This window comes from Mus pahari, chromosome 13 (genome assembly GCF_900095145.1).
Source record: "Mus pahari chromosome 13, PAHARI_EIJ_v1.1, whole genome shotgun sequence".
Lineage (NCBI taxonomy): Eukaryota > Metazoa > Chordata > Mammalia > Rodentia > Muridae > Mus > Mus pahari.
The window spans coordinates 8,881,963-8,904,669 of record NC_034602.1 but is presented as its reverse complement, the minus strand read 5'-3'; the positions used below and the strand labels follow the sequence as shown (position 1 = coordinate 8,904,669).

Sequence of the window (22,707 nt, the reverse complement as noted above, 5' to 3'; positions counted from 1 at the left end):
TGTGTGTGTGAGTGTGTGTGTGTGAGTGTGTGTGTGTGAGTGTGTGTGTGTGTGTGAGTGTGTCTGTGTGTGTCTGTGTGTGTCTGTGTGTGTCTGTGTGTGTAGTGCCTTCAGAATTCCCTAGGAACTTGTTTTGTAGCTGAGGGATGACCCTCAACTCCTGACCTTGCTGCTTCTCTGTACAAAATCTGGGATTATATGTGTGTGCCACCATTCCCTGACAAAGTTAGCTTTTTTTAAAGAATGAAAATGAAGGTTCACCATAATGAACCTTTATCTGGTTTAACTGAAAGCAGACTAATTTCAACTTGGCTAAAACCATTTTCTTTAGGAAATTTTAGAAAATTACCTGATTGTTTCTTCTGCTATTTCTTAGCCTGAATTTTTACATTTTTAACATTTTCTACTATACAGTTTTAATGTACACACATGCACAAACATGTACATAAATACTGGACCATGATCAACCCTGTTTTGGAATGAAAATCTTCCCTACTTGGCTACCTCTGATGTCAGATACCCACTCTTGACTATCCACTCCTGACTGCCTGCCCACTCCTGACTGACTACCCACTCCTGACTGACTGCCCACTCCTGACTGACTACCCACTCCTGACTTCCCACTCCTGACAACCCACTCCTGACTGCCCACCATTTGCACACGAGTGAGTAGCCTGTTTTCTTATGTCTCCTGCTTTGGTGTTTCTGTGGGCAAATAAAACAAAATTTTTTATTTTCTATACTAATGATGCTTTTAACAAGCTTTAAAATATATCATTTATTAATTTTTAGTTTCTTATCTCATTTTAAAGCTAACACACTCCATTATTTCTATTGACAGTCTGTTTATTCAGCAATCTGTCATACCTTGTTTTTATGATAGCAAAATAGTTTTGTAAGACTTAATAGAGTGCTAATGCATTTTATCTTTGTCTACCTAGGCAATAATTTATTATTAATCACTTCAAAGTTGGTAAGGCTAGTGGGTATAAAAGAGATTATTACTTAATCCTTTAAGGTTTTTCTAACTTCTAAACATATTCTGCTAGCCTTATTATTTTAATAAAATTTCACTTTATTAGTTTTTATATATCATTAGACATATTCAACTTAAGTGATTTTTCAGACTTATTTAAAACTAAGTGTTAAATTTAAAATCATATAGTTCAATTCCTGCAGCTGTGCTGAAATCTATATGAGCTCTGTGTACTACTGTTTCCAGCTATTGCTGGTATCTAAGGTGCAGTTTCAGGTCTTAAGTGGTTTCTGAACTAAAAACCTGTCCTGTGCTTGACAGCTGAAGCAAAACTAAGGTCTGTCTTAATGTACTTGGCACAATTCTTACAGGTTCTGAGTTTCGTTCGCACAGAATGGAGTCCTCTGGATGTTCACTTTGGCACCAAACAACCTTATCAGGTGTTCACAGTGGAGTGCTCCGTCAGTGTAGACAAGGAGCCCATGGCTGACAGCTGTATTTATGAATCTGTCCGGAACAAACTCCATTGCGTGTCAGTTACCAGAATACCACTAAGATCGAAGGCCATCAGCTGCTGCAAGAACTCCACGGAAGACAAACTGATCGTGGGCTGTGAAGACTCTTCGGTAATTCTCTATGAAGCTCACCGTGGTGTGACTCTCCTGGCCCAGGCTGAACTTAGGCCTTCATTAATAAGCTGCCACCCAAGTGGCGCCATTCTTCTGGTTGGCAGCAACCAAGGGGAGCTACAAATTCTTGATATTGCTCTGTCCCCTATCAACATCCAGCTCTTGGCAGAAGATCGCTTACCGAAGGAGACTCTGCAATTCAATAAGTTCTTTGATGTTTCAAGCAGTCTTGTTCAAATGCAGTGGATGGCTCCTCCTGTTGTTTTCCAAAAGCCTAAAAGAGGAGAAATCTGTGATCTCCTCTTCCTCAGGTTCAACAGAGGACCTTTGGGTGTGTTGTTGTTTAAACTTGGTAAGTCACATAGCCTGGTAGGTACCTTGTTTGTGTTGTGACATAACTAAGACGTCAAACTAGTCTTCACATGTAGGTTTTCTGCTTGTAATCCCATAAGAATATCTGTCTGCCTTTCAATGATTGCCTGTAGGTTCATTGAGAACACTTGGGAGCAGTTTCTAGCTAGCAAAGAATTAAATATTGAAGACTTTTGAAATTGTGCTAATTGTCCATAATGATGATTAAAAGTGTGAGCTTTTAGATCTGGAGTGATGGCTCAGGGGTTGAGAATGATTGTTGCTCTTCCAGAGGACCTGGGTTCAGTTCCAGCACCAACATGGTGCTTCACAACTGCCTGTAACTACAGTTTCAGGGCATCTGATGCCCTCTTCTGGATTCTCTAGGCACTGCACACATTTTGTATACATAAACTCATGTAGACAAACACAGTATTTTTTAAAATCTGAACATTTACTTCTAATGTTTTCTGAAATAAATTGGCTAAAATATTCCTTAAGAAACAGGTAGATCAGAATTTTAAAATTGACTTCTGTATTCATCATGAAAGCCTGTGTTATAGAATATAATATCTTTCTATAAAAATTATTTTAGATTATCCATGTCTGTTGCTGTGCAGGGTAGAATTGGGTAGAGCAAATGTTTAAAAGAAATAAGTCAGATATTACTTAAAATTTACTAAAGACCTTTGTGGAACTTTTTGGTCCTGTTGTTTGTTTGTTTTCCTTTTAGATAGAAGTATCTAAAGAGCTTTCTTGATGTTTATAAATTATAAAGCAATAAAACACATTTCCAGTAGGGATCTTTAAAGTGAAATATTCTGATGCTCACTAGCCTTTCATAGCTCTGGATTGCCAGGGTCATACTGAAAGAACAAGAACTACTATAGGTAGTTTTGTATACTTTAACATTCTTTGAGGGATTTAGGTTGACAAAAAACATTTTTTTAATTAAAACACATTAGGTGCCTGAAAAGATAGATAAATACATTTGAAAACCTTTCAGGATTTGCTGTGGGTGATTTTAAAGGCATCCAGGTGTTTGTCAAGCAGCGATCACTTCTCTGTTTTCACATTGGTCTGAATGGAAAAAGTAAGTCTAGTGGAAGTGACCTGACTAATCTGAGGGACAGAGTGCGTATAAAGACAGTTATGTTTCTAGTCATAGGAGAAATGCTGCTGACGCTGCTCATAACCTTAAAATTGTTCAAGAATGTTTGGAATCTCTGTTATTATGAGATAATCCAGTTAGCTTTACCCAGCTACATTTTAACAGCTGTATGTCTCCATACATAACACTAATTAAAGTGGATGTTTGGTAGTCTCCATGTCTGTTAAAACATACACAATCTCTCTGTCTCTGTCTGTCTCTGTCTCTGTCTCTGTCTCTGTCTCTCTCCCCACACACACACCTTTAAGTGACTCAGTTACCTGTCAGCAGGATGCTATCTGTCCATGCATACCCAGCATTCCTTCCACCCTCCCTTGTCTGCCTCCTCACAACAGCTTTGCAAAAAGCACAGTTTTGTCTCCCTATCTCTAGCACATTTGCCTTCTTACTAAAGTAAACAGGCTCTCAGTGTAGGGATTTAGAGGGCTTCCTGCTAATTGCCAGCTTGTAAACTTAATTGGACTGTTTCCCTGGGCACTGTTCCTAAATCAATTAGGCAATGAGTTGGCTGTCACCTCTTTTTCCCAAGAAGGTCTCTTGGAATAAAATTATCCAATAGAAGTCAAGCATTCAGATAGAAAGGTGATAACTCCTGCAGCTGACATTTATCATTTAAATTTTATTTTCATTTAAGTTTACAGGACAGGGAAACTGCACAGTCTTCCAATTTAGCTCTTTGGAAGAGCTAAATGTAGAATATCTAAGAATTTTTTTTTTAAAAAACTTTGTGTCCCATTTTTAATGTATTATGAAATTAATATTTATATAAAATTTTCTTTCCTGGGAGTAGTAGATTACTTGAAATAGTAGATTCCAACTAGCAATTTTTTAAAAAACAGAAAACCTAGTTTTAAAGAACAGATTTTTCTTATGATCTGCTACTAAATACATCCAAAAATTAATATACTTCTTGAATTAACACAGAGCTGATTCTGGGCATCCATGTGGCATTTTCATGTATAATTCAAGTGACTGCATATGTAAACAGGTAGTTGCATGTGCAGCTCTCCCAAGAGAGTTTTATGGGGCTCTTTTTTTTTTTTTTTTTTTTAGATGCTTGTTATACTAGCCTTTGGAAATTTTGACATGAAAAGTATAGTTTACAATTTAAAATTGTAGAGACAAATCATAGATCATAATCTAAAATAGGATGTTATCAATGTAAACATGGCAGTGGAAGATGCCAGGTCAGGCAACATAATGCTGTAGGAAATTCTTAAGGTTGGGTGCTCCACCTTAGTCTTTTTCAATGGTCACACAACATGGTGGGTATGAAAAGGACATCTTCTCTGTTACAAGAAGACTTCTAGATGCATGCTTTCCTTGGGAAGCAAGTAGAAATGCCATGCTCCTGATGCGAGTTCCAGGAAGTATTGATTGATGTTGGTCATAGGTGCTGAAGTAAAAGAGAAGCTCACCAAGATGCTAAGCTTTCATTTCCTAAAGAGCACAGAGAGGGGTTCAGACTTCTTGGAAAAGACTGACACCCAGCTAGCTCACTCCAGTTACTTTATTCAAACATTATACAAGGTTAATTGGGGCTGGGAGAGTTCCAGCTGCCAAAGTTCTCTTGCCCTTGCTGCCCATGAGAACAGACAGCACACGCAGATCTCAGTCCCTTTTGACCATGGCTAGCCATAATCAAAAGTTTAAGAGCTCCAGGCTAAGAGGAGTGTCTAAGAACCAAGGTTGGTGCTGCTGCAAGTTCTCAATGTAGCACCAAGTGCAGACTTTGGAGGGAGACAACATTTCTTCAAGGTTCAAATAGTCTCAGAACATGGCCTCTACTGATTGACCCAACATGGCAAAAGTGTTGCTGAAACATTTCACTCAAAGCCACACACAAAGGCTTTACTATTCATCTCACTACAGGTAAGTATTGCATTCTATAAAGAATACGTATACTATTAAGAATAACTATGGTATGCTCATCCCAAATTTCCACACACACATCCTGAGGTTAGTTTTGAGAGGCACTTGGTTATTATGCTGAGATTGTAAAGCTCATCCAGTCTAACTACAGCCATTTCTAGCCCTCTTTGCTATTTAATTTCTTTAATCTAACACCATCAGCTCATCTCTTAACCCAAGATCTCACCTAGTAATTTATTAACGCTGCATTGAATTTACCTGTCTATTACCCTTCCTCCTCCTCCCTGCCACTTCTTACCTGTGTGCCATGCAGGGCTAGGACACCTATTCTCTTGTCTTGTTACTGCTATTGAGATGGCACCAGTACATTATCCTTCCCACCTCTCAGGCATCTTGCTCCACAGTGGGTAAACAGGCCTAGGCTGCCTCATAAGAAACCAACCTTCCTCGGCAGTCTTTTCCTGCTTCTGATGGACTCCTTCCATCATCACAGGTGCTGCTGAGGCAGGGACAACAGGTTTCTGGCTTTGCTTCTCATTGCCCCAGCAGCACCATAACTGTGGTTTGTGTCTGCAACGCATGGGACTACTTGTGGAAAGGTCTCCAGTGATTGCCTGTGTGATAACCTTTGATCCTTGATGATTTTCCAGCAATTGATGGTAGCTGACTTCCTCCGTGATCAAAGGACATTTTTTTTCTATCTCTGAACACAGCTTTTTAACACTTGTCTTCTGCCTACTCACGAAATGCAGTTCTTCAGGGGCATACTTTCAATTCTTGTTATATTTTATTCAGGTTGAAAGTTTCTTTGTAATTCAGCTTTGCACTGTGGTTTGAATTTTATCTGCAAAAGCCACAGTGACGTTGAATTGCCACAGTGTAAAGAGGCAGGGTCTTTAAGAACCAATTGGGGCACAAGGACTCTGCCCTCATAAATGGATTAATGTACTTACTGGGTAGGGGTGTTTGCTGTGTGTTCACTCTCTGCTTGTCCTGCCACTTTGTACACTAAATAAACTTGCACAGTTATAATCTATTCACCCAGTTATAGTAGCAGAACATGGACTAAGACACTGTCCCATCTCTGACTCTATCCAAGATTGCTCCCGATTCCACATCTATACATTTCCTTGATTTGCTTAATACCACCTCATATAAAGTACATGTAACCATCATTTTAACCAAACTCACTTTTTTTCCTTATATTCTCCATTCTAGTAGATGAAATGATTGTTTAGTGCAACCTCCAAATCAAAAGCATTTTACCTTTGAGAGTCCTCATTCACCTCTAAAACTGGGAGTAAGCGAAATTAAAGCTAATATCTTTTCTCTCAGTGACATGTTAAATTCCCAGGTTTTGAGAGAGAGAGAGAGAGAGAGAGAGAGAGTGTGTGTGTGTGTGTGTGTGTGTGTGTGTGTGTGTTGGTCTGTCTATATATCTCTATCTATCTATCTATCTATCTATCTATCTATCTATCTATCTATCTATCTATCTGCCTGTCTATGTGTCTATTTCTTTTTTCTCTAATAAGTAAGAAGTATATGAGGTTTTTTTGAGAAACTTTGTAATATTTTCTATAAATGTCATTTTTACTAATTGGGTTTAGTATTTTTTTTAAATAGCTGAGTAACATTGAATTATTTCTGTATTATAACTTACTCAACACATGATGGTAGTCAAGTGTCAAATGTCAAATAGTTTATGTTTTCTATATCTTATAGTGAATACTCAAATAATAAAAGAGGAACGGCTTAAAAATAGGAACACAGGTGGAAAGGAAGGCATCAAAAGAAATCAAGGGAGGAAGAGAGAGGGCAGTGTAGGCAAAGACAGAGTATGGCATGTTTCTCTCATATATATGACATGAAAGGACAATTCAGGAGAAAGGGAATCAGCAAGGCTGGATGTAGAAAAATATATTTTAAAACTCTGGGTGTGGGGTTTCTGCCTACCTTAAACCATTATGTTCCTGGATGAAACACACACATGCATATATTTTAATATGCGTTAAGCAGCACAATAGCTGGGCAACTGCCTAACCTCCATGCTATTAGAATCCACTTTCTACCATTAACCAAAGTTATCACTTACTATGCTTTATCTGGGCTGCTCTTAGCTACGATTGGCCAGCCTACATGGCCACATTTTGGCTCTGCTAACCCATGGCTGCTCTCCTTTGTTCTCTCCTGTACATTCATTCTTCTTCTCTTCTCCCCTGCTCCTTTCTCTAAACTCACCAAAATTCAACCCCACTGATTTCTCTTCTACCCAGCTATTGGCTGTTGGCATCTTTATTCACCAATCACAATCAACTGGGGGCCGAGACACTTGGTGTCTTACCTGAGGACTCTCTCCTTTGGGCCAAAGAGCCTGGGGGGGGGGACTCAAATGAACATTAGAATGCAAGCAACATTAGCCCAACCCACTACGACTGGCAGTATGGGAGGCCTATGGCTTGCAAAGGTAACCAAAGTACAGAAAGTAAGTATGTAAGGAAATGTCATAATGAAATCCATTAGTTCTGAAAAGGAAAGAAAAGAAATGTAGGGATTATATTGGATGCCCCATCAGCTCTCATGGCTTTCATCATCTCCAAGTTCATTTGGAATGAACATTTATTCCACACAGCATCTTCTTCCTTCACTTTAGAAAGGTAATGGTTTTAGTATCAGGTTTATTGAAGTATAATCTACATAAATAAACTGTACACACTTAAAATGTTCATCAATGAGTTTAATCTATACATTCCCATGATTGCTACCACAGTTAAGAGATAAAACATTTTCACCTCTCTAAAGCATTCTCCTAAAGTCCTTTGTACTTGACCCCACCTTCCTTACAAGTGCTAACCACTGCTTTGATTTCTCTTGTTACAGATTAAGATTTGCTTTTTATAGAATTCCATAGAAATGCAGCTATAGAGTGAATTCTCTTGTGCCCACATGTTTTCACACTGCATTAGCCTGTGAGAATCTTCCATATTACCTGTGAATCAGTTTCCATTCACAGTCAGCTATTATGTACCTACACACCACAATGCTTTGTTATTCTTTCACATGTTGCTGGACATTTGTTTTATCTCAAGGTTTAAACTAAAGGACTAAAAATGACCTGTACTTTTATGGCCAAGACTTTATATAGACATATATTTTCATTTCTGTTGGAAAAAATCCCTAGAAATGGACATGCCAGGGCCATGTGCTACTTTAAAAGAAAGTGATTGTAAAAATTAGTAGCAATGAGCAATGAAAGCAGCAGATGAGCCAGGCAGTGGTGGCGCACGCCTTTAATCCCAGCTCTTGGGAGGCAGAGGCAGGTGGATTTCTGAGTTCCAGGCCAGCCTGGTCTACAGAGTGAATTCCAAGACAGCCAGGGCTATACAGAGAAACCCTGTCTCAAAAAACCAAAACCAAAACCAAAACCAAAACCAAAACCAAAACCAAAACCAAAACCAAAACAAACAGCAGTTGTTCCATATTTTCACTAAGACTAGACATAAATGGTCTTTTCAATTTTAGCCTTTATAAAACATGTATTGTATTGTTAATTTTATTTCCCTGGTGGCTTTTGGAGTTGAACACTTTTATGCTTAGTGCCATATTTTTTTCCTTTTTTTTAAAAAAAAAATCTAGTCATGTTGTTTATTTTTAAAAAATCAACAACTACTTCTATCAGACTTTGAGGAATTGTTTTATTTTAAAGTATGTCTGTGTGGGTGTGGAGGTGCGGGGTGTGTGTGAGGATGTATGACTGTAAGTATTCAAAGAGTCCAGAGGGCATTTGATTCCTGGAGCTGGCATTCATCAGTAGTTGTAAATTGTGTGTTGTAGGACCTGGAAAGGGAATTAGTTCCTCTGCATGAGAGCAGTATGCACTCTACCACTGAGCCATCGCTCCCATCCCTCAGCACTAACTCCCGTGATGATCTTACTTGGTGACATTTTTTTTCAATATTTGGCTGTTTCTCTCTGCTTTTTATATCTAGTTTCCTTGATGTTAGAGAATCTAATCTATCTAATCTAGTCATATGATTTAAAACGTTTGAAATGTACTATAGGATATGTTATTACTCTGCGATGCTTTAGCTTGGTTCCTTTCCATGTGTAGTCAAGAAGAATATGTGATGCACTGTTGTTGGGTGAAATGCTTTACAAATGTTGGATTAGGGATAAAGCTTATTTAGGATGGGCTTGGTTGTGCATACCTGTGACCCCAGCACAGAAGAGGTAGAAGCCAGAGAGGATCAGAGGTTCAAGATTATCTGCTGCTACAGGAGAAGCTAGCCTGGACTCTATATGACCTGTCATAGAAAAGAGGAAGACAGACAGACAGACAGAAAGAGAAAAGAAACAAAGGCAAGAAAATACATCTAGATGTTAAGTTTTCACTGATAGTGTTTTTCAAATATTTTTCCAGATTTTCTGTTTATCTAACCTCTTGATTTGTCTTGAGATCTGACTGAAATCTCAGCTGTAGTCGTCTATTGAGGTCTTCCCACCCTGTTTAGTTCTGTCCATTCCTGTTGCATTATTCAGAACTCTATTATTAGATGTATTTAAAGACTTTTTTTTATTTCTTCATGAATTTTGAATCCTCTATTATAAGAGTTTAAAATTTTAGGTTATTTTTATTTTTATGTTAAGCCCTTTAAAACTGTCTTCCTGTTTTTTAGTTTGCATAATTTCAGATGCAAAGCCTATTATCATTCATTTCTTGTTTCTCTGTATGTCCTGTGTCTCCTCTACCACCATTAAAAAAAAATTCTTTATTTTTGAACTATTTCACTGTGATCATCCACAGCTTTGTTCAGAACAGCTTACTTCTTTCTCTTGCTAGTAGAAGACTTGTGCTTCTGATGGAGTTGAGAAGGGTGACTCTAGCTATTCCCAGCTGCTGCTGTACACTGTCCTCTCCTGTCAGGAGCTGCCTGATTTATGACAAGGTCTTGCAGTGCTTGACACAGGCTCATCCTGTGTAGAATCTTTGGGTAGAATCATCTGTTGATTCTACCAACTCAAAAGGGATAGTAAAGTTTTACTGCTTAAGTGACTTAGGGCGATTCCCCAGATTCCCAGTCAAGCTGAATCTTGTTAGATACAGGACAAATAGGCTATTGGGTTTTTTGTTTTTTTCTTTTTCTAATGTAACTTGGAGTTAGCAAGAAGAATTTCAGCATCTTTCTCATGAACTAGTATATTTTAAAAACCATGAAACCTATAAATATTCCAGTTAAATTCTGATGACAGTAATAAAAAGAAATTATAGTAATATTTTGAAATATTTTATGGCTTATAAAATTATTTCACAGGCATTTTCTCATTTAACTTTATGATTATTTGTACTAAGTTTTTATAGACTCACCAGAATCAATAAAATACTTACTGAAGAAAAAATAAGCATTTAAACTTTTTTCCTCTTGTATATATATATTTACATATTCATGTATATGATAAGATGCCTGAGGGGGCCAGAGGCCAGTTCTGGAGTCTTTTTCAATTGCTCTCATCTTTTTGGTCTCTTTCTCAACTTGAATATCTCCGTTTCAACTAGATGGACTGACTAGCAAGCCCCCATTATCATCCTGGGCTCATTTCCTCTGCACTGGGACTCTAGGCATGCACTGCTGGGCCTAACTTTTTATGTGGCTTCTGGGGACTTTAACTTGGGTCCTTGTAAATAGAAACAGAATAGAAAGGTGCTTAAAAGCCACAGTGCTTGCCATATAACGGGTAAAAATTGTTAGTTTCAAGTGCCATCAGCCTTTTATAAATAAAACTAAATGCCTGACTGAGCTTTTATTTATTTATTTGTTTATGTATTTATTTATTTACTTATATATTTATTTATTTTAATGTTCCTGATCTGTCAAGATTGGAGGTGGATTTATTTTCTATTTAAAGGGTAAACCAATGTGCCCCTGATGTCCCAGTTTATTTTTTCCTTTGTGTAAAGTATACCCTTGTTTCCGTTACTTGACCTTGTATTTCCCTTACTTTGTGACAGGTATTCTCACAGGAGGACAGCTGGGCCTGGTAGACCTCATCTTACAGTACATTCACTGCGATGAGGTATGTGAGGCCATCAGCATTCTGCGCAGCATGGACTGGGACACCCTGGGCCAGCAGTGTTGGATCGGCATGAGCACCATCGTGAACCATCTTCTTAGACAGAGGCTCACGCCAGAGAGAGAAGGTCAGACCTGAGTATATTGTGTCAGTGGTTTTGCGTATGCATGGAATACATTCGAAGTCACCTTTTTTTTTTTTTCAATTTTTTATTAGGTATTTACTTCATTTACATTTCAAATACTATCTCGAAAGTCCCCGATACCCCGCCTCCTACCCACCCACCCCCACTTCTTGGCCCTGGTGTTCCCCTGTACTGGTTTGGGTTATGTCATTGGAGACTGAGGAATGAGTGTCATATTAAAACTGAAACGATATCAAAGAATTATCCCCAAATGGTACTACTTCCTGTATGGTATTTGTCAGCACAGAGGACTCCTCTTCTGCCTGGGTTTGTGTTGAAACTCAAAGTGTCATTGTTCCAAAATTGAGTCAAACTCAGATTTCAAGCTTTGATCAGAAGTTTCATTTATTGCAGACAAAGAACACCAAGCCAAGGCCTCCCTCACATTAAATAGCAGTCTTTCTCTCCTGGTCACACAGCAGTTGTGTATCAGAACGGGCTGTGGCCTAGGCTTCCCCGTGTTAGCTGGCTTTGGAGTTTCTCTCTTGCTTTGCTCTTCCCTCTGCCTGCTGGGTTGCTTCATCTTTCCTCAGTAATTTCGCCCATAGAAATCCAAGGTGCTTATTGTTGAGGTGCTGAACATTGAGAAAAAGTGAGCACACAAGATATGAACAAATTTCTGTATCTCCAAGTTCTCTAGCATGTATTTATGAGTTGTTATTCTTTTATATGATGCAAAATATACCAAAACAACTGAGATTTATACATTTATTTCATATCTGATTTTGCTATTAATGTTAGGAAATTATGACTAGAAGGTATTCCTAAATAATATAGGGTAACAAAATTAGGACAGGTCTATTACTGGAGAACATTTTCTCTTAGTATTTTCACTGGGTTTTAATAGACTTTCTTCATTTTTATTACGTTTCCAAAATAAATAATAAGATTTCAGATAAAATTTTGTAGTTGACCAGTAAGCTCATGAATCTCTAGGAAGTTTATATTATGGACCTTGGCCTAATTCCCAGAATTCCTTTCTAATATGTGTTTAAGAATTAAATGAACTTTTTGGAAGTAGTCCAAACTCATCTGTGGAAATGGCAGTGTTTGTACATAAAGAAACTGTCTACCACAGTACACAGCCTACTGTGGTACTTTTCAGAATACAAAGTATAAGTCTAAGATTTTAGGTGATAGAAAAAAATTACTTTAATTTTGCCTACAGAGTTATCCCATATACTTATTTCTTAATATTGATAAACTTCTCAAGATTGAGTATGTACTTAAAAGTAACAACAAAAACTAAAGATCAGAGCCTCCAAAGACAGTCTGTAGTGATATATGCTCTATGGAACAAGTCCCAAGTGTACAGTTAAAGAAGAAATATGGAAAGATAAAATATTGAGTTTCACTCAGGAAACTGTTGTTAGCTCCTTTGTGAATTTATGATATTAAGTTGCTAGCTTGTAAGAAAGATTATAAAGAAATACACAAATGGGCATTATCAGATTCTTGCCCTATAAAGGGTTATTCTTCCCAAAGAATCATATTGGGAGATAGGGAAATAAAAAGCTTTTATGATATTGGGCTATTAAAACAAACTCTATACATATCCAGGGTTATCCAAATGTATCTATGCTAAGCAGATATGTGCATTTCCGTCAAGTAACTACAAAACACATTTCTAAAGCACTCAGAATTCCCTGTTGAGATTTATTTTATCTGAATCTAACAAATTTGACATGGTAATTTGTTGTCCTTTTATTAGTGAAACCTAGTGTGCTGTTATTTCTAGCCATGTTGGGTCTGTCTTTGAGATCTTCATTTCTGCCTTCAATATCAAGCTGGGCAGCCTAATGAATCCGGGGCTGTGCTGGGATGTCCGAGTGCTCCGTGTAGGCTTGAACATTTCAGATGTACAAAACATGCTGTCAGGAAAACAAGCAATGGCGGGAGAATCTGCTTGTTTTCACAATAACAGTGCTATGTTCAATTTTAATCTAAATTGACTGCTGCTTTGAAAGAAAATACCTCCAAAATGCATCCTATTTTACTGTCTAGATTTGAGATTGAAAAATAAAAAAGAAATTACTAAAGCTTAGTCAAGCCTGCAGCAATTATTCTGACAAGGTGTTTAATACTTACAAATCTAAATAGGCCTACAACTAAAGGAGTTTCACTAAATAATGAGTTGTTTATTCAGCCCAGTGTTGGAAGAATAAATATTAGAGGAATCTAGCTGTGAACTGCAGTACATTCATACATACTCATGCTCACACCATATGGTAAATCGCTGCCAGGTATTTGTGGGCAGAAGGAAGCATAGCCCCACTGGCGTATCTTGGTAAAACGCACCTTGTTTCCTGATCTCTTATCTCCTGGCCTCCCCCATTTATCAAAAGCCTCTCTCCAATCTTCTATCCCAGGGTGTTTGCTTTCATGAAAGAACAAAGCTTAGGACCTTGTTTATGGCACGATTCAGGCCAAGGTAGAAGTTTCCATTGTTCTTCTAAAGGTGCACCACACACAGGTCTTATGCCAATGGGCAAATTTTTGTTTCTATTATTTAATTTTTAAAATTACACGTGTGTGTGTGTGTGTGTGTGTGTGTGTGTGTGTGTGTGTGTGTATGTAGGCCATAGTGAATGTTTGGGGGTCAAAGGAGAACTTGTGGGAGTCGGATCTGCCTTCTACCATATGGGTCCTGGGAATGAAACTCAGCTCATCCGGTGTGGCAGCAAATGTCCTTACCTACTGGCCCTTACTGATATTTTAAGAAAACATTTCTACTGTGTTGATTTTATTTCCCTATTCAGGCAGTTAGTTTTCCTTTCTGCTAAAGAGAACATTTAATGTTGAGCACACTGCAAATTTATTTTACTGGAAATACTAGTTGAAACTGAACGACTTTGCTGAGTCACTGTTTTAATTACCCATTGTCGGTGAACGGTTGGTTCATTATTGATTTCTTCGGTTGTGACAGCTTTTTGTTGCTCGAAGTCATTGTCAGCTTTGTCTCGTTGAAAGTTTATACACAGGTTTGTTTTTGTACCAGCTGTCATATTTTAATTTCATCTTTCCTGCAACAAGCTCACATTTGTTCCAGGTTTGCAGAACATAACTGACTGCAGACACGAGGATTCTGCTGTAATTGAAGGAGTGTCTCTTGCCTTAGTGCTGCTGTGTTTGTATTCCACAGCACAGCTTGAGGCAAGCCTTGGAACCTTCTATGCTCCAACAAGACCACTTCTGGATACAACTATTTTGGAATATAGAGATCCGGTCAGCAAGTATGCCAGGAGGCTCTTCCACCATTTGCTCAGGTGAGTGACGACTCTGCATTTCCTGCTGTCGGAGGACACATTTAAAGAGCCATCTTTCATGAGACTCCTCCATAATATGGCTGTTTCCTGACAATTTTTGTCTTTAAAAGAAAAGCAAATTTTATTAGCCTTCATTTAATCTGTTGTTTTCCTTTTAAGGAAATATTGGATATTATCCAGGACCATTTCATCAGCAGCAATACACTCTACCCTTTAATGTGATAGCAAAAACTGTCTCTGTAAAAAAGTGAATATGAAAATGTTGATGAATTTTGTTCCTAGCTGTAAACAAATACTTTTGTCTAAACTGACTGTGACCTAACTGTATGCATGTGCTCTGAGGCTGTGAGGCAGGCGGTGGCTTGCTTTCCTTCCACATGACTACAGAAGACTTCTCCACTGCCCTTGCACACAGTGTGGTAGGTGCTAACTTCCCTGTAACTCATTTTCCTACTTTATGTATATATAAATGTTCTTTCATCCATAGGGCTTATGATTTGATAAAAATGTCAAATATGCCTCTGAGAAGCATATATTAGAAGTTGAAGAGAAAGAACTTCTCTTCACAGAGGAGGATGGAAGGAAGATGAAAATCTAGATAGAAAGATTAGGGACACACAGATGCTGTGAAAACTAGTGTTAAAATCAGGTCAATGGTTGGTATGAAAGGGTGTTCTGGAATGAGAAGAAATTTGACCTGCAGGTGACCTGGCCACCCAGTGCACCAGTTCTGTTTCTTAAGATGAGTGGTATATACTAGGGTCTAGTCAAAACTATTCCTCTTTCATATATATATATGATATATATATCATATATATATACTGTATTCTGTATATATAATATTTTATAGTAGAATTTTGAATTCTGTTTACAAAAAGGAAGAATTTCATAAAGGAATTGATTTTAGTTTTAATTTCACTAAAAATGTACTTTGCTATAGCATTGTGCAAGTCTTTTTCAAAGACTTTAATATATATTATCTTTTTTTTTTTTATCAGAACAACTTTGTAAAGGGAGTATTATGTCATGAAGTAATAAACTCAGGCTTAGTGATCAGCAGCTTACTTAGATGAATAGCAAGTGATCTTGGGCTGGTTCCTACAGCTCTTTACTCCTTCCTAAAGATCACTTACTGAAACTGGTTGTATAATTTTCAGATACTACTTTCCAAAATAACTGTGAATTGTCTTTGATATAAGAATAGGCTGATGATAGATGTTCAACTGTCCCAAAATGTGGGGAGGTACTAAGATTGGTCAGAACTTGAGGAGGTATCCTGTTATACAGACATTTGTGCTCCATAATTACTTTTATCTCTATATAAGGTGGTACTTTGAACTCTACACAGCAGTGAGGCCTTTAGAAAAATCATATTTTTGGAAACCAGGAAACGTTAATATATTGCACGAGTTATTATCTGTAATTGAATCTTGCCTTTTTATCTGAATGGTGTTAGCATATTTCAAGAGAGACTTTCCTCATCTTAAATGTAGCAGTCTTCATGCATGAGCATATCCTAAAAATATTGGGGTTAAAGTTATATGTGCTTGAACATAGGGCTTTGCTCTTTAATTCCTGTTTTGTTTTTCTTATTTCTAGGGAAAATTGATGAGTTAATCTCTTGCCTAAAGAGCTCAAAAAGTTCAACATGAATAAGAACTTTGAAAGTGTTCTGTGTTGTAGCCTCACTATGGTTTGGCCTCTGACTTTAATGCGATTATTTGTATTTTCACAACCTCTAGCCTAGGAAGCTATTTTGTATGATTGGGAATTTTTCCTCAGTGTTGTTTTAAATTCGGTGTTCTGTGATAGGTGATTCTTATTTCTGTCCTCAGTATTTCATTCAGAAGTTTCTGTTTGGTCATGTGACATGTCCCTTGGGGAATGCTGACTGATGTGTCCATTTTGGATGCTTTCAGTTACAATGAATTTACTAGTTCCTCTTTCAATAGTAGTGGCACAGGGCTTTGTGAAAGAGAAATGTCTGTTAGTAGAAACCAGTGAGATAGCCTAAATTGGAAACATCCTTTTGTTTAATCTGCTGCTGAGAAATTTTATCTAGGGGAGATCAAATTGGTCAAATGTCTTAAAGAAAGGAAGGAAGGGAGGGAGGGAGGGAGGTGCTAGGATTGCATTAAGTCTTCTGCTTTAGCTATTCATTATTTTCATACTCTCTGAAAACTTCCTACAGAATTAAGGCCACGTTGGGGCATTTTTTAATTCGGGGAAGAAGAAAGGAGCCTCCTGGACTTAGAGTTAGCTGAAGTCACTCACTGGGTGGACTCGGGTGGGCGGTAAGAGGGGAGGCTGTGCTTTCTTTGCTGGGATCCAGCACCCAGGGTCTGAGGTCACAGGCTGACATTGTGCTAGCATGTGAGTGTCTGGGTTAAAACAAATGTTTGTGTACTATTCCAGTTTTGTTCTTATTGGAAAGCAGTTCTCCAGCCATCTTTCTGTGTCTCTTGGCCTTTCTCCAAGTTTAAACATAATTAAACAGTAAGTTTTATTTCTCATATCTTTCTTGAAAACTCTTTGCATGTATTCAGAATTACTGAGTTTTAAGAAGAAACTTCTATCCAGGCAGTGGTGGCGCACGCCTTTAATCCCAGCACTTGGGAGGCAGAGGCAGGCAGATTTCTGAGTTCCAGGCCAGCTTGTTCTACAGAGTGAGTTCCAGGACAGGCAGGGCTACACAGAGAAACCCTGTCTCGGAAAAACCAAATAAATAAATAAATAAATAAATAAATAAATAAATAAATAAATAAATGTCTATTGATAGTATAAATCATTTAATAAAGTATTTTAATAAAATTAAAGACATAATAGTCTGACTTATAGAACCTGTTAAGCAGCAGGACACCTACAAACAGCAAACGCAGCTTTGCCTGAATTGTGCTTAGAAAGTAGTTACTCACCTTTCACTCTGAGATTGAACAGTCTCCAGAGCACTTAGCAGGGAGTCATTACCAAACAAGAGCTTTTCATCATAAACAAATAGAACCTGGGAGAGGAGCAAGTGAGTGCTGATGACAGCGAGTGCTGCACCGGAGCTGCACCACGTGAAGCTAGTTCATTAAGTGGACGCAGGACACTTTAGAGAGGTAATGATTTTTGTAATTAATTTTCTCTTCAAATATAAGGCTACTGTGTTCTGATATGGTGGTATTAATACATGGTAACATAAAGGCAGGTGCCTTTGAAATGCTTGTAAATAATAGGCTAAGTTTTGAAAGAGAGGACTTTATTGCCTAGAAATAGAGATATAATATTTGTGACGTTTTGTAGAGGATTGTAAGAGTATGTTTGTTTTCCTTTACCATTCCACATGAAAAATTAAAATAAATTGATGTAACGAGGAAGAGATACGTGTGAGGATGTATGATCACAGTTGCAACGTGGTGTTAGAGCTGGATGGCCCGTGTCAGTTCTGCCAACCTTCCTATTTACATTTGTAGTAGAATGTGGGGCATCTTTCTGTTGGTGGAGACAGCAACCAGGCTAGTAGTTAAGGAAGAAGAAAGAGCCAACCATGCATTTTAAATCTAAATAAATCTTATTTCCTTTTGTTCCTCTTTTTCTATTTTTCAAAGCAGCGGCAACAACAAAAACAGCACATGGGGCAGGACAGCCAGCACACGGGGCAGGACAGACAGCACAGTGGTGAAGAACATACAGGTCTCAGCACCCACATCAGGTGGCCCATGGCCATCCTTAACCCTTGGGATCTGATGCCTTCTTCTGACCTCCATGGGCACAGGCATACATGCAGACAGAAGCATATGCACAAAATAAGATCATTTGTTTTATAAAACCTTAGCACGTACTACTGGAGTGAAGCCTGAGATCCCTGCCCATCCGTGCTGCTCATCCACTCAGTGTGATGTTTGAAAATGAGAGTGTCCGAATGAAAGCAGACACACAACTAAACAAGCAGACAGTTAAGGGCTGGAGACATGGCTTGCTGCTAAAGAGTACTTGGGTGTTTTTATAGAAGGTCCAGGTTCCATTCCTAGCACCTACTGATAACTCCAGTTCCAGAGAATTCAGTATCTTCTGACCTGTGCAGGAATCAAGCATCCATGTGGTGTGTAGACATGCAGGCAGGAAAAACATGCAGAAAATGAATAAATCTAATTAAAATTTAAAAGTCTTTAGTCTATTCAACTATTAATAGGAAAACAATTGGGAGTTGAAATTTCTTTTTATTTTGAGGCTCCTTTGGCTTCACAATCTTTTTGCTTCAGGCTCATGTGCATCTGTAATGTCGAACATAAGTTCTCTAAGATAAGCTTTTCCTATTTAGTGAGGTCTAGGTTTCCCAAGTCCAAGTGGACAGTTATGGAGATGTCAGTAATAAGTCAGGAAGCGTGTACACAGTCAGTGTGACTTCAGACACAAGCAGAGCAGTGCTGTCTGCTAGTTCTAACACTCAGAACCATAGTCATCCTGCGCACTAAGTAGAAACTTGTCATGATGAAACTTATTTATGGCAGTGTTAGGCAATTGGGGATCTTAGGTCATTCGAGGGTGCTTCTCAGAATTAAGCCATTGCTGAACAATGTTGCCTAATGTCTGCCTGAGGCCATTTTCTCTCAGCAGATCTACATTCAGAACTTCTTAAAGACATAAAGATGTTGATCTGTGTTTACTCTTTCCTTTAGGAAGAAATAATTGTTACCCAAAGGAAGACAGTCCTAAGAGGTGAAAAGATTATGATTCTAGGCCTAGTGGATTCTTCATGTGCTACAGGAGTTTTGTTTTTTTGAAACTTTTGACATTTATTTTAATTCTCTTCTGTATGTTTATAGAGAACAGTGTGAATTGAATAAGTTAATTAACATGTCTGTCATTTCATCAATTTATTATTTTCTATAGAGAGGGTGTTTAAATTTTAGAAAATTAGAAAGATATAATACAGTGTTGGCAACTGTGCTTGCCATGTGGTACAACAGATCATGAAAATTCATGATCAACATCTTCCCTTGCCCTGTGGCCTCTCCCAAGACTCAGCACTTGGCTCTGAGTAGACTGGCCATGCCAGGGAGACCTCAGTAGGTTTTCCCCCAGAAAATTATTCCCCACATACCTATGAGGTACTGAATTCAAATTTGTGCTAGTTGGCTGTTTGTTAATGCTTTCAACAGCCCAGTTTAAATAGGTATTTCCCCATTTCAAGTCACTGCATGTCCTTGACTACAGATGCCAAGGCTGATTATATAAAAGCCGGAGTCGGTTAACTATAACTTGCCTCCTGGTTTTGTAAATATAATTCCACTGGAATGCAGCCAAGCCTACTTGTTTCCATAACATCTATGCCTGTTTTCAAGTTGTAGTTGTGACAGGGTTGTGTACTCCTCAATGTGTATTTACTTTCTGACCCTTTACAGAGAAAGTTTGCAAACCCTTGTTACAAATGAACAAACAGAAGCAGAGGCCTACAGTTGTTGGGGGTGTGTCTTCTGAGTGTCTCAAGAAGACAAGACAAATGTTATTTGTAATATGTAGTTAATCACTTCAGAACTAAGTCAGTGGAATTGATGCTAGGTCTAAGAAGTTGAGGGTACATATAGGAATGGGAAGATAATTTATTTTATTTGATGTAAACGAGCCTTTTCCCTGCATGTATATCTGTGTAGCACTGGTGTGCCTCATGCCTGTGGAGGTCAGATTCCCTGAAACCGAGGTTGCAGGTAGTCGTGAGACACCTTGTAGGTGCTTGGAATTGGACCCAGGTCCTCTGGAGAAGCAAAAGGTGCTTCTGATCACTGAGCCATCTCTCCAGCCCCCAGGAGGTAATTTGGACATACCAAACATAGCAGAGGTGAGCCCAGCTTAGGCCTGCTATCTATCGCAAGGCAGGGAGTTTGAGCCCACATATAGTCATGCTGATCTTCTGTGGCAGGAGGGGAGGGAAGTGACAGACAGGGAATAAAAAACCTCTAATACTGTAAGAAAATTCCCAAAGTTTCTTAGTGTACCTGGCTAGAAGTTAAATTTTGTATAGTGGCAACCCTCAAAGTTACAACAGAGCCAGTATTTATAATTTAAACTTTAGATTTAAGGAAATCATGGACACAATTTTAAATATAAGAAATAATACAGAGAGATTCTTGTGCCCTTTGCCCTACTCACCCCAGTAAATAATATTCCAAAATATTCCAAAAATATACCCCCATCTGACACATGCCATATTAGTGTTAATGCAGTAAAGACACAGCTAGATGTGTGCACATACTGTTTTACTTTAAAACTGCCTTTGGGATTCCATCATCTCCTTGTACCTGTGGGCCCTGGGGATTGAAGCCATCGAGTGTGGCGGCTGGTCAGTGCCATAATCTACTGGTCCTTCCTGCATCCTTTTATGACCACACATACTTTCTGACAGAGTGGAACACAAATGGGATTATATAGTACATGACCTTTGGAGAAAGATTCTTCCACGTTCTGTTCTTTTCATCTCGAATGTCTTCAGACTTTTGAGCTATTGCAGTTCTTAAATCTTTAACCAGTTTTTCTCAGAAAGTGCCATTTTTTCCTTTCCAGTATTTATTTAAAACATATATCATCGCAAACCAGTACATGAAATTTATGTTTTCACTTATCAGAAAGGTCTTTGATAAGCAACAGTGGTCATCATCAAATGACAAATGCTACACCTAGCAGGAAAGACAGCCTTCAGTTTACGACCATGGTAGTTCTAGATCCTACAAAACAGCACATACACTTGTAGCATCTGTGAGTGAGTTAGCTGATAAACTAAGTGCTTAGAAACCTATGTATATTTTTATGTTTAATCATTTAAAGTAATTCTAATTTTAAGTATATTTTGATCTTATTCTTTCCCTTCCCCAAGTCCTTCCAGATCCTTCCCCTAAGTACCTAAACTTTATGTTCTTTCTCAACAAAGTCCAATACAATGACAAAACTCACCCAAAGAAGCAAAACAAAACCCAACAAACTATAATCAAATAAAAACATACAAAAAACTGTGGAGGCCAATATATGTTGGGTCAACTATTCCTGAGCATAAGGCCTGCCCTGGAGTGGTTGATGCACCCAGTGTTACTCCATGGGAGAAAATGGATTTTCTCTCTCTAAGCAGATATAAATGACAGTTCAATTCTTAATCCTTAACCTGGTGGATAGGCATCATTCATTCATTTTTTAAAGGAGGAATGGAGTATAGAGAAATTATAGCAAAAATGTCATCGTTATAAGGAAAATGAGTAGCCACAAGGAGGAAGACTGTGAGCTAGATGTAAGAAGGGCATGCTGGCACAGGCTCTGAAATGTGTAACGAGTTCTTGTGCTGTTAAGGGAGCATGGAGGAGGAGGCCAGATGATATGCTGACAGGCACCACAGCTGCATAGGCCCCTTCTGCCAGAGGTAAAGGAAATGGCTCCTTTTGGTAGAGGGGAACTAGCTTCACAAGTTCCTGAGGAATGTTAACATTTGTCTAGCCATCAGAAATCCTCCTGGAGTTCAGGTTGAGCTCATTGATGGATCTTTCGACAAAGACTTGAGTGATACAGCATTCCCTCACTCATCTCTCATATCTTCTCGTTTCGGACTATTACTTATAATATTACTATAACCGTCATATTCTTGTTCATGTTTTTGGTGCAAATGTGTAGATCCTATGTAAATTAATTGATCCATTCTTGCATATTTTGTGAATTCTCTGATCGCTTTACTAGAATATTTATCTCTTTTGTTTGGTTTTATATTTTTGTTTTTATATTTTATAAAATGGAAGTAATCAAAACTTCTGCTAATTTCCTCCTCTGGAGCCCCTTCCTTATCCCCACTCCTGCTATGGAATCTTTATTTTTTTTTCTTCTTAGTTTTACATTGCAAACATTTTTAAAACCTACTTGGTACTTATTTATTTCAATTAAATGCATATTTTGTTTACTCTTTCAATAGTCATTTTAAATGACCGATGTGTTACTATGTTTTGTCATCTCTTGTTTGCCACATACATCATCCTAGGATTATAGAAATTCTCTGTATAATCAGTTATCTGTTCATTTCAGTTATCTCTATGACTTTATGCCTCACATTTTATTCTAACAGTGCTCTGCAATCCGACACCAAAAGAAGATCAAGGGGATACAAATTGGTAAGGAAGAAGTCAAAATATCATTATTTGCAGATGATATGATGGTATACATAAGTGACCCTAAAAAGT

At 38.1% G+C, this 22,707-nt stretch overlaps 1 protein-coding gene across 6 annotated transcripts in view; it reads left to right on the top strand.

Moving 5' to 3' along the window:
* Positions 1–22,707, top strand: part of Wdpcp (WD repeat containing planar cell polarity effector) — a 306,946-nt gene that overhangs the window by 138,812 nt on the left and 145,427 nt on the right. For 4 of the 6 annotated variants that reach the window (XM_029545441.1, XM_029545439.1, XM_029545438.1 and 1 more), the window contains 3 exons: positions 1,348–1,957; positions 11,004–11,192; positions 14,299–14,515. In XM_029545441.1, coding sequence (XP_029401301.1) covers positions 1,348–1,957; positions 11,004–11,192; positions 14,299–14,515 — 1,016 coding nt within the window. The remainder of the gene's footprint in view (positions 1–1,347; positions 1,958–11,003; positions 11,193–14,298; positions 14,516–22,707) is intronic. The other 2 variants (XM_021210656.2, XM_029545442.1) reach the window with 1 other exon arrangement.